Genomic DNA, 12,133 nt, shown 5'->3' on the forward strand with positions numbered 1-12,133 from the left:
GTCCGTCGTATCGAGTAGTCCAGTAATTAGGGGGTTTCGGTGTTTGTTGATTCTTTTGCTATATCTGTCGCTATATTTTGCTATTTCCTCTTTGACGGTGGGTATCTTGAGGTCGCGGTGTATTGTTTCATTGGTTACATACCAAGGTGCGTCAATTAGGGATCTTAGCGTTTTCGATTGAAAGCGTTGGAGTATTTCAATGTTGGAGTTACTTGCTGTTCCCCATAGTTGGATTCCGTAGGTCCAGACAGATTTTATTACGGTCTTGTAGAGGGTAATTTTATTCTGTATGTTTAGTTTGGAGCGTCGGCCCGTGAGCCAATAGAGTTTTTTTAGTTTGTCCTTTAGTTGCTTCGTTTTATCTGAGATGTGTGTCTTCCACGTTAGTCTCCTGTCCAGGGTCATGCCCAGGTATCGGACTGTGTCCCTGCTAGGAACTGTTGCATTGTTGATGGCGACCTGGGGGCAGGTTTGTTTTCGGAGCGTGAAGGTTACATGTGAGGATTTCTTTTCGTTGACTTTGATGCCCCATTTGTGAAACCACTTTTCCATGGAGTCGAGACTTCGCTGGAGAGTGGATGAGGCTATTACCGGGTCTGCGTGTGTAGCTAATAGCGCTGTGTTGTCTGCAAATGTCGCTATTGTTATATCGTTTGATATAGGTAGGTCGGCAGTGTAGATGGAGTCTGTATATCTAATGAAAGAGGAAAACTGACTCAAGTGCTAAGGTCTTTAATTTAAAAGAACTGTAGGTAAAATTAAAGGTTCTTTTTTAAAGGAGTATTCTACTATGAAACATTTCTTTAAAGATGTTCTGGGCATTTTTATATAAAAAAATATTTGACAAAATACCTATAAGAAATCTGTATAATGTTCTATATATTAAAATATCAAATGGCGCGACTAAATATGGAGAACATTCGTACAATTTTTCCTGTAGAATAAATACAGTTATACTGCGTTTTCACTGAGACCTTTAGTTGATAGATGTCCCGCCGTGTATTTAGATCATTTTGGCGGTGGAGATGTGATTTTGATGCATGGTTAGCTGTGTGTTACATAGTCTGTTCGTTATAACTCAAATTTGAATTTATGGAAATTTGGGGAACTCTCTTACGCGACTGCGTCAATTACTAAACTGTGTTATCCATTTTCAACTTAATGGTAGAGGATTTATGGATGACCACGGTTTGAATCAGAGTTTGTTTAATGAGGAATAAATAAACTGTTAAAACTGATCTGACAAGACCGCAGTATATATTTGCGAGTGATGTTTGATATTACATTCTTCTATCAAGAGAGATTTATTTCTATGGATTTAGGGAGAACGTGCCTTTCTTTGGAACTTTAAGATCGTTCGATCCTACTATGATGCCTCTACAGCAGCAAACACGCGTATAATATTTCCACAAAATTAGTTTTTTGACATGAAACGTAGATACTGGTAAATAATATCACTATAATAATCATAACAATAGAGCACAATGGAACATTCATTACTTAACATCTATTATTCAGATATTCCGCTATTCAAATATTCTGCTTTCTAAACATCATATCGCTCGAACGGTATATTAAAATGGAATTTGTATCGTTTTATGTTACGAGTTTAAAAAGGAAAGTATGACGCTAACTATTGAAACGAAGAGAAGCTATTTTATAGGGTAAAATGCGGTAAAAGTAGCGTAAAAGTCGCAAAAATGTACATCGTTGAAACCATTCTCACTCTGAAACATTTATACTAATATCAGATGGAAGGACATTCACATGGTTTGAGAGATGGCACTTTCGCGAAATGTAATTCAACGCAACTTAACATATTAAAAAATCTCTGCAATTTAGTAGCAGAATATGAATAGGACGTCCACGAATAATTTATAAAATATTATATTTACATTATATCTCTTTCATTATTATTATAACGGATATTATTTCATATTTCGATTATAATAAAATGCGTTACAATATTGTTACGTCGCGTAACCCTCTACCTAGCCCAGGTCACATACCGCGGGCAATATGGCAACCAGATGTCTTCGGATACTCACTGCGTACCCTCACTAGTCTCAAGTATCTTCCATAAATCTCAGGAATTTCCTAGTAGAGGTCCTTCAAACCAAATAAACGTCTGTTTCCGAAGAATTTCTAAAGACTATTGTCTACCACGGCTTGACAAGGGAAAGTTAGTTTTTCTCACGTATGCTGCAACTTTCCTCCCACTAACCACTTTCTCTCGAGGGCGGTTAAGACCCTTCGTTTAACCAATCAACAACGAAGCCTATTCCCTCACTCTCCTAACTAAAATCGTCACCAACAAATCCGATGGTCCCGTGCGCTAGACACATCCATCCTTAGCTTTCTTCCGACGCAGCATCGTCACTCAACTTCTTCTACATCGTTGGAAAAGTCAACTACTAAGTCTACCGCTAATGCCCATCGGGGCAGTCTAAGCATAACGCGAGAGTAAATATCTTATAGTGCTACGTCCACTAATACATTAAATCCAATTATAAGAGCCCTGCTCTAACGTACATATATATCTTATCTTCGTGCGATAAGTGATTATCTATTTATCTATGCTCATCAGTGTAATCTAAGTGTTGGAAATATATAATTTATAATTCTGTGAATCACAGTGTTACACAAACTCAATCACCCCTATTATTTCAACGGAAATCAGGGGATCGATCAATTCGTGGTGTCGATTGTTATAATCGTAACGGGAATTTACGACTCCCGTTGACGTCTCTCCTAGCGACTACGTCTCCCCGCGATTGGTCGAACAAACAAATATTATAATATATTTTAATATGTAGGAAACTATGCTTTTCATTATGTAATAGCCTTCTTATCCAATTAATCATGTCTCTCCATTCATTGAAATGTTGCATATTCTACAGTATCTTCATTGTCATGCAATAATTACTTATTAAAGTAATATATAAAATTAAAGTATAGATAAAATAAGGAGAGAGGAGTTAGAAAAGAAAGGAAACATGCAAAAAAAAAAAAATAGAGGAGGAACAGAAGTGAATATGCCTGTATGCTAAAGGTGAAGCACAACTGTGTTGCCATTAACTGAAAACCCATTACTTTACTAATATTTTCAAGGTTTCTGAAGAAACTAATTTTAAGCATTATATCAACAGGTAATTCTCGTTTCCTGCGCACAGTCTGGTAAGTGGTAGAAGTTTATTATATGGATGATTCTCTGTGTGGAGATAATTGGTTCTGCAATGACCGCGTAACAGTAGAATAGCTAGTGTAATGGTCAGACATTAGGTCTCAATGCTTTTTCAATGAAGTACACCTTCTCTGTTTATCTTTGCCTAAAAAGGATTATGTTTTCAAAATTCTGGTTAAACAAGGGATGAAATATATCTAAAAACATTTGATACAGTAGAATAAGTAGAGAAATGGTCAGACGTTAAAATTCAATGTTTCTTCATTGCTCGGTCTATCTCGTGCGTGAAAAAATTATAGTTTTTAAATCTTGCTTTAATAAGGAATAGAAATATAACTAGTTGACACAGTAGAATAAGTAGGATAATGGTCAGACACTGTGTTTCAATGATTCTTCAGTCAGTAAACTTTCTCTGTTTATTGTTTGCTGAGAAGAGCATTATATTTTCCAAGTTTCAGTTTACATTTTGGAAGGCTCACTAGTGACATACACATCCTGGATAACAAATCACATAAAATTTATGTCACACAGGATGTGTACTAAATTAGTTACTACATTAAAATACACAATTCCGTTTGCAATGTGTTCATCATCCTCGTTCCTTCAGTCTTTTCATTTTCTATTATATTCTTCACAAAAGTGACAGCCATTCCCTTTAACACGTATCATTATTTAAATTTCCGCGGATTATTCAAAGAATTACGATTTTCATTACCTCGATCTCTATCGCAATTTTGATCTCCGTTTAGACAACAGATTCCGACACTTTCGCAACGATCTGTATCTCGGTGACGATCCAATTTCAACGACACCGTCGGAGGAAAGGGCGGCGAGGGAGAGGCTGAGGGCGCGCAAAAGAATCGGTGAGCTGAAGAAGCGGAGGAAGGCGAAGGAGAGGAAACAGAGGTTGAAACAAACCGGCGAGAAGTCGGCGCTCGAATCGCCGCCAGCTATGGCGCGCGCTGCACTCAATGAAACAATAATGTCGAGGTTGGATCTCAGCTGCTTCATGAAAGCTCGCAGAAAAGGATTTGCTAAAGCTCCTCTGCTTGAAAACGCGAATCCTGCCAAGTACGCCAGGTTTGTATCTCATTTTCTTTCTAGCTCTATCGGGAAACAGAGGGATAAAGGAGGCGAATGTTTATTACGTTTGTACCTGTTTCTCAACTATTTTCTAACTTGATTTGCGGTTTGATGTTTCGTGGTATATCTCGCAAGTTGCACATTACTCTTTTGTATGTTCTTCTTGATTGTTTGAACGTGATCGTAGAGTTGATTTTTGAAGTAATTGAAGGAATTCTTTTCATCGTTTTGATTTATTTGGTGCGGCTGTGTTTCACATAATTGCTATTTGCGATACTACATTGTAAAAAATATGGAGATTGAATAGGATTTCGACAACTGTTTATTAGTGCGATAAAGTGACGAGGAATTCAGAACGAACACTTAAAAGATAATTATCTCTTTATTTTCAAGACGTCTTGCGTTTCTGATATCCGATGCAAAAGAATGGTAGTAGTAATTATATTATGCATAATGACATTTAACATGCGAAAATAGCATTAGATGTATTATATTTAGCGGTTTGCCTGAGTGCTGCCAGGTTTTCCCCGAAGGATCAATGTTGTCTTTATTATTTATTGTTCGACAATTAGAGGGATCGGGAATCGAAGAAAAGCTAATATCAGAGTTTAAGAAGGTTAATACTGGATGAATTTTTAATAGACAGTAAGCAAAAAATTCCATATAAATATTTCTTCAATTTGACCATGATGTATCAATCATTACGAGTTTGAAGGATCGAGATAGAGGCTGTTACCTAAATTCGAATTGATATTGGAGAATTATTGAAACTTCGGAACTTACTGTAACGTCAGGATTGGTCGAATGTGAAATTAGAGAAAAGCGATACATTTGTTAACGCGTCCCTTGCTACGCAGGTCGCCGGTGATTTATGGTATTTCTGAGAAGTAATACTTTTCAATTTTCATCAAGCAAACAAAAATATTGGTCATTATATCGATTCAGTCATTCAGGTAATAGATATAATACTGTGCGCAGATTCTAATCATTTAAGCTCTCACGATCGATGGGTTCCTTTGAACAGATCTCGCTTATCAACATCATATCCCTATGAGTTGAAATCATCTCTTGAGGATTTCTATACATCCTGCGTTTCGAATCGGCTCGATGGAGAGCTCCCGTATCTGATTAAGTGGCATACAGAGAGTTCTAATGTTACTCTCCAGTCCTACAGAATTTTGTCTCGTAGATGTAAGAGCAAATCTTGGTAATTTGATTAAATCTGTAGGGTAAATCTTTTCATTGCAAAAGATTCTTCTCTCGTGATATTCTTTGCAGAGCTTTTTGATTAATTCAACGAATTGTATTTCAATTTTCTCAATAATATAATTGAGAAATGTAAATATGATAAAATCTAGTTGTTAGTTTATTGAACTTTCAATCTCTCGGTCAACTAAATTTCGATCTTTTCGCTATATATCCATTTTTATTTCATTAATATAGACATGAAACTTAACTTTAGGCATGACATGAATTGGAACATAATATCACAATTTTTTCTATTTTCATCGTGCAAAAGATAAAATAGTTCTGAACATGCTGTGTAACGTAACGAACATTATATTGACTTATGAAGATTAACTGATATCTTATTAACGTAGCGTCTCGTTCGATAAGGATTTATCGCAATTTCGAGTGCGGGCTGCGACCACCAAACATGTTTCTCTGGGTACTTTTTTTCAGGAGGAAGAATATACTGCCACCGTACAATCGATACCTCGTAGCAGTTTACGAGTGCACCAAGGGATACGTTTTCGAGGACTCCACGGCTGATCGACTTTTCTGCAGCGATGGCACTTGGTTAGGCGTACTTCCGCGTTGCATAAAAGAGGAAGGTAAGATGCCGTGAAAACAAAATCGATACATGGAAAAATATTTGTCCGAGACATTCAAGATAATGCTACCTTTTAAAACGTTTTCGGACAGAAAAATATAGAAAAGTGAAGTTTCAAAGTAATTTCTATGTCCAAGCTTCAATTTGACTCACGATGGAACCTTCTTTTCTTTTTCCTTCGATTTTGGTGGGAATTAAAACGAAAATGAAATAACTTCCAATGAAAGCTTTCACGTAATTTTATACATTAAGAGGGTATTTTAGTTCTTAGCTAAAATAAATGTTTTAGAAAACACCAAAGCATCGCGTTGGGGTTTTCCAAAAAAAAAAAAAAAAAAATCGTGAGGCATTTTTGTTTTAGCGTTTTCTTATCTATTTTTGTTATGCTTCAACAATACTCGTGATTTTTGTTATACAGGAATAATTAAAATTAACTAAATAGAAGACATTGATAACCGGCCCTTAAAATAACGTTATCTCATCTCATTCACTGACACGATCCCGATCATTTTGCATATCTGGATCGAAAAGACCCAAAAGAATTTTAATTTTAAAAGTTCATCGCTGGTTCAATTTCTTTTTGCAGAATTTCCAAAGAAATTTTATTGTCTTGGGAAAGAGGAGAAAAAGAAAGAGGGTTTTTACAGAATAAACATGACAAAAGGGAGAAAATAATTTCTTATACGTTTTATATAAAATCAATACAAAGGTATTTTCCATATTACAAAAGTTTATCACTGGTTGATTCTCATTTTTCAGAATTTCCAAAGAAATTCTATTGTGGAAAAAGAATTTTTACAGAATTAACGCGAACATAGCGGGAGGGGGCGTGGAATATTTTCCTACACTACACGTTTTATAAATTTCAAACTTCGTCACCGTAGATAACACCATATACCAGACACAAAGAATCCATAAAAATATCTCGCTCGATCAATTTAAAGTCGCTTCTCGACGAGGGAAAGTTGGTCGGATAAGAGTCCACGTAGGGAAAAATTCATTGGCTTTTGTTCCAGAAGCGACACTGAATAACGTGAAACGTTGCAATCAGGATCGTGGTGGGTGCGAGCATGTGTGCGAAGACACTCAAACGGGCGTGAAGTGCTCGTGTTTCGACGGATTTCGTGTCAAAGGATCTTCCTGCATAGGTGATTTATGTTTCATTTTAAACGTTATAATTGCAACTATTGTTTCACGGTGATATACATGCGAATGGAAAAGTTTGGACGAAAGATATTGTTTATAGTGTTACACAGTTTGATGTATTCATTGTTGGCAACAAATACTACCATAAGATGCATTCATGAGTTAGACAATTTGTTTTAGAATTAACGAAATAGTTTCACCTTAATCGGTCAAAATAAATAAATAAGTAAATAAATATATATGTATATAAGGTGGTTTATTATACGTGTTGGTTTACTAAAGAGACGATAAAATTGTAAAATATATTGATAAAATTGTAATAGTCAGTGTACATTAAAATCACTTTAAGTACGAGCACAAGTTTAAGTACAAGTATGCCGGACGTAATTGCTGCTCGGTCAATGCTACTGTTCAATTCCACGCTCGCTATTTGACTGTATGACTCGCTATAATGATCGTCCTAGAGAGCACGTTCGTCTATTTGTATCGACCGGTGGTATTGTAAAAAGTTCAAACATAACTCCGGTTGACGATTACAAATAACGACGATAATGTTTTGTCCGGAGTTCGTTTACCAAAACAACGTTGGCATTCCAAGGCACAACAATATGAGTCTCTCTCGATTCGAATCTTTCATTGACTCATGTGCCGTTACATATATATGTAGGAATATTATATTATTAGTTTGTAGGTAAAAGTATGATTTATACAATATCGTTTGCACTCGCACGAAATCGAATATAATACCCCGTTTCACGTATTCGTTACTCACTATTTCTACGACACAACGATCTTCACACAACTACGATAAATTCAACTCTTACTCTCTCAACTCTCGTTACAATGTTTTCCATGCTCGCTTTTTTCCTAAACGGACAACGCTAATAAACAATTACTCCTCACGCCACGTCCTTCCCTGATGTCACACTATCCCACATAAACAGGGTGGTTGGTAACTGGTGGTACAAGCAGACAGGGGGCGATTCTACGTGAAAAAAGAAGTCGGAAATATAGAATAAAATTTTTTTTTAATTTCGAGACGATGATGTACAGTGAGATCCGTTATAACGAGACGTGATAAAGTGCACGCGTACCGAGCGAAAATTCAAAGTCGATTTTCTCGAAAACAAAGCCTCAAACGAAAAATTTTTATTCTATATTTTCGACTTCTTTTTTCGCCCAGAATCACCAGTTACCAACCACCCTGTATATATGATGAATAGATTAATTCGTTTCGGAAATTAATTTGATTAACTGTAAATAATTTCGACCCAATTAAGAATGCTATTTTTATGAATTATTATTATCACAATTATATCATTTCAAATCACGAATTACCATTTACTGTGAAACTTTGCTATGCACCTGGTTCAGAAATTAATTTAACTAACTGCCAGAAATTGTTATTTAACTTGTGAAATGATACAATACGGATATTCTACGCAGTATTGGTAATATCAGAAGAAATTCTTTCTTTCAATTATTCATAGCATCTAATATCTCGTACCGGCAAATCCTTGGATTTGTAAAGCCGGTAGGACCTGAGATTGAGACATAGCGCAGTTGTCACGCGGGCGCAAAAGGTAGAAACCGTGACTTGCAATTTTCTATCCCTAAAACCTACGCTCGGCGTTGCCATCCCCCATGTTTCTTCCGCGCAACTTGCTCGAAATTCGAAAGGGAGTAGAATCTAAGGTTAGAGGATCGTGTAGTTCAAGGCGTGAAAAAGGCAGATACGATATTGAATGAGAAACTCGTAAATCGTGAGATCTCGTTTTCCTTAAATAAATTCTACTAAATTCCAATAAATTCCTTAGAACATATAGGGTGGAAAGAAGGGTTGCTGTTAGAAACACGGAAGCGTCTGCAATTTTTAATGTCTTTAAAGAGATATAAAATGAAGGGTACTTTTTGATATAAATAATGCCCTGTTGAATTTTGGATATTTTCTAATAATTCCTCAGATTCTGAGTAATTTGAGATAAAAAAGAAACCAAGAAGCGAAGATTCTGAAACCGATACCTATCTCGAGAACACAAAATTTTAGGCAAACATCTGAAATTCCAAACAGACCGCAGCTACAACCAATCATCCCGATCATCATCAGAGAACAATCCGACATCCATCAATCGTTTCGTTCCGTTTGGTCAGAAGCCGATGAATAAATCACTGAGCACTTTCGCGTCGATTAGTCAACTTAACAGGCGACTGTGTGCGATTCGCAGACGACGCGTGGCCTGAACACGGCGGAGGTGCCTATATAATCCCATTGTATGCTAATCGACGTCGGTATCTCCGTGAAAACGAGCTCGCGAACACAAGCTCGAATCGAATCGTGTTTCAAGTGCAACCGCGCTCGCCTCCAGTCTCTACGTGCCGGAATTCGTGTCGTCACGATAATCTCCTGTCTATAAATTCACATTCGCGTGGTCACGCGCGATATCGTGTCGTCGAAAAATTGACGAACGATGTTATACTGATTCTTAATAAAATGACATTTATTTATAGTATTTAGGTAATTTAATACTATGAAGAAAATACAAGCTACTTTCAATATCGTTTAATTTTTATTTTTTTAGAGTTAGAATATTTAATTAATCTTTTCGTAATTTTTCTTTACGATCTAACGTAAAGCAATGTTTTATGTGATTTTTATAAACTTAGAAAAACGATAAAAATTTTGGATATGTATTTCGAAAGGTCGATAACAGGAATAAAAAAGTGGAATGATAAAAAATTTTGAAATAGTATATTTTTGCAATAAAAAGTACAAAAGTATTGAAATATGAATTCAGTCAAAGACGCGAATATACTGCTGCGATTCGATTTAACATTGTAAATAATTGTTTTGATAGCAGTTTTCTCGTTGACTCTTCACAGACATAGATGAATGTGCCGAAGGTACAGCTGGTTGCGCGCAAATTTGTCACAACAATCCTGGCTCCTTCCATTGTGAGTGCCGTTCTGGTTACCAACTGGGAATTGATGGTAAATCATGTCTGGGTGAGTTATAAGATCAATTTACTCTTTTACACTCCCTAGTCGTTTTCTTTTTATACAGCGAAACTTATAATTATATTATCTTCGTGCATTGTATATAAGATAAAACATACTATTATTGAAGTTCCATTTCTTTGTCAATAAAAATATGAATCTGTACAGACAACCGCGCTAATAATTAGAATTAATAATATCAACAATTTCATTGGACCCGCCAACCTCGAATACCGGTAAAAGGTAAAAAAAAGAGCAGGAGAGGAAACAATACAAATAAAATGAAATGAAAAATCCGCTGCATTTTATTCGTCTATTAGCTGGACGCGTCGTTTAACGAGGCAAAAACTCGCAGATTCGTGCAAAGAATTTGTATGGCGGACGTTCAACTCACATAACGAATTAATTTAACCTCACTCCACCCCCAAGATACCCAGTAAATTCAGCTTTTCCTGGGTAACTAGCTAAGGTGAAGGAAGCGAAGCTTTGGCTTTCCGCGATTCAACAGCAAACCGAAGAATTACAAACAACCCTTCCGTTTATCGAATTACGTGTTGCGGTTCGTACATTTGGACGAGTTTTACCGTCTGTCCCGCTAATTCAAACTGATTAACCCTCGAGAACGAGTGAAAAAAAACGTGAAGCAGTTGAATGTACAGGGGGAAATTTAAATTTGATACGAGCCATTTCAACGAAAGCACTTTTGAAACGAAATTTCGAGACGGGCATACTATTTCGCGTTCAACTTTGTCGACGTGGATTAAATCAACGAAATTGGATGAATTTTTAGGGAAGTTTTGACGGTTCTTGATTAAACTGGTTATCGTGTTCTTAGTTGGCGAGTAATTAGAAGTTAGGCGTAATGGAATATTTCTTTTATTTCTTTTAATACAATTCGCACAATTATATTTATCATCAACAGAATTAGATTACATTGTGGAGGAGTGTTAATGGTTCATCAGTACATTGATCATGGTACAATTTTTAATTTCCTATGGAATAATTAAAAATTAAACTCAAAGAGAGTATTCTTTTGTTTGTATTATTCCTATTGATGTCTTGTAATTGTTATAAACAAAATTGATTAAATATTTGGGAGAACTGTAACCGTCCTTCGATAAATTGATTATATATAGTGTTTTTCGTCACGCAGTAATTAAAGTAAATATAATAAGCATAATTGGATGAATTTTTGGGGCAATTTTAACAGTCTTTAACTGCAAAATTACGCTTTCGATCGTAAAGTTACCATTGAAACTGAGATGTGAAATACTTTTCATATTTTCTTCGTTGTATTAATAGGATGCTACCGAAAAATATCATGTTTTTTAAAAAGTTTACGTTGTCGAAGCATCGAATTACTGGAATGTGGCATATCCTGTAAAATCCGCTGGGCGTTTGTTGACTTTACGAGATAGTTCGATTGGAATTGAATGGAATCGATGCTCGGATAATTGAAAGCACTATTAACTGGTGCTCAAACAATCAAGAATCTATTATAGCTGTGCAAGGTTGTTGTGCCGCACGATTCCATCTTCTTTATCAGAAATTTGCTTATACTAGAAAATAATTTTAAATATAAACAGCACTAATCGATTTGATTAGTGAGATTAATAAATAAGTTCAGATGTATTTAAAAATACTGTTTATAATTTCCTTATATACGCTTTCAATTACATTTCTGCTTTTGATGCTTCTAAATTCTCTGTCTTGTTTCCCTTTCGTCACTTTTCTTATTACTCTCTTGTTAATTCTTTTGCTGTCCATTCAAGCATATAAATATTTAACTGAAAAGAATTCTCTTCATAAATTGTTATAAGCGAAACACAGAAAAATAATTCTTCCTGCTGCTACTGCTTTATAAATTATTCACAGACTCTTTCACAAATTTC

General features: G+C 35.7%; 1 protein-coding gene across 1 annotated transcript in view; it reads left to right on the forward strand.

The window, feature by feature from the left end:
- The window catches only part of LOC117241929 (fibrillin-1-like), a 235,120-nt gene that overhangs the window by 142,560 nt on the left and 80,427 nt on the right, over positions 1–12,133 (forward strand). The window contains exons 3-7 of the mRNA XM_033508215.1: positions 3,150–3,177; positions 3,934–4,264; positions 5,951–6,102; positions 7,118–7,249; positions 10,128–10,250. Coding sequence (XP_033364106.1) covers positions 4,137–4,264; positions 5,951–6,102; positions 7,118–7,249; positions 10,128–10,250 — 535 coding nt within the window. The 5' untranslated portion in view covers positions 3,150–3,177; positions 3,934–4,136. The remainder of the gene's footprint in view (positions 1–3,149; positions 3,178–3,933; positions 4,265–5,950; positions 6,103–7,117; positions 7,250–10,127; positions 10,251–12,133) is intronic.

Source organism: Bombus vosnesenskii, unplaced genomic scaffold (genome assembly GCF_011952255.1).
Source record: "Bombus vosnesenskii isolate JDL3184/JDL3185 unplaced genomic scaffold, Bvos_JDL3184-5_v1.1 scf7180000016262, whole genome shotgun sequence".
Taxonomy (NCBI): domain Eukaryota; kingdom Metazoa; phylum Arthropoda; class Insecta; order Hymenoptera; family Apidae; genus Bombus; species Bombus vosnesenskii.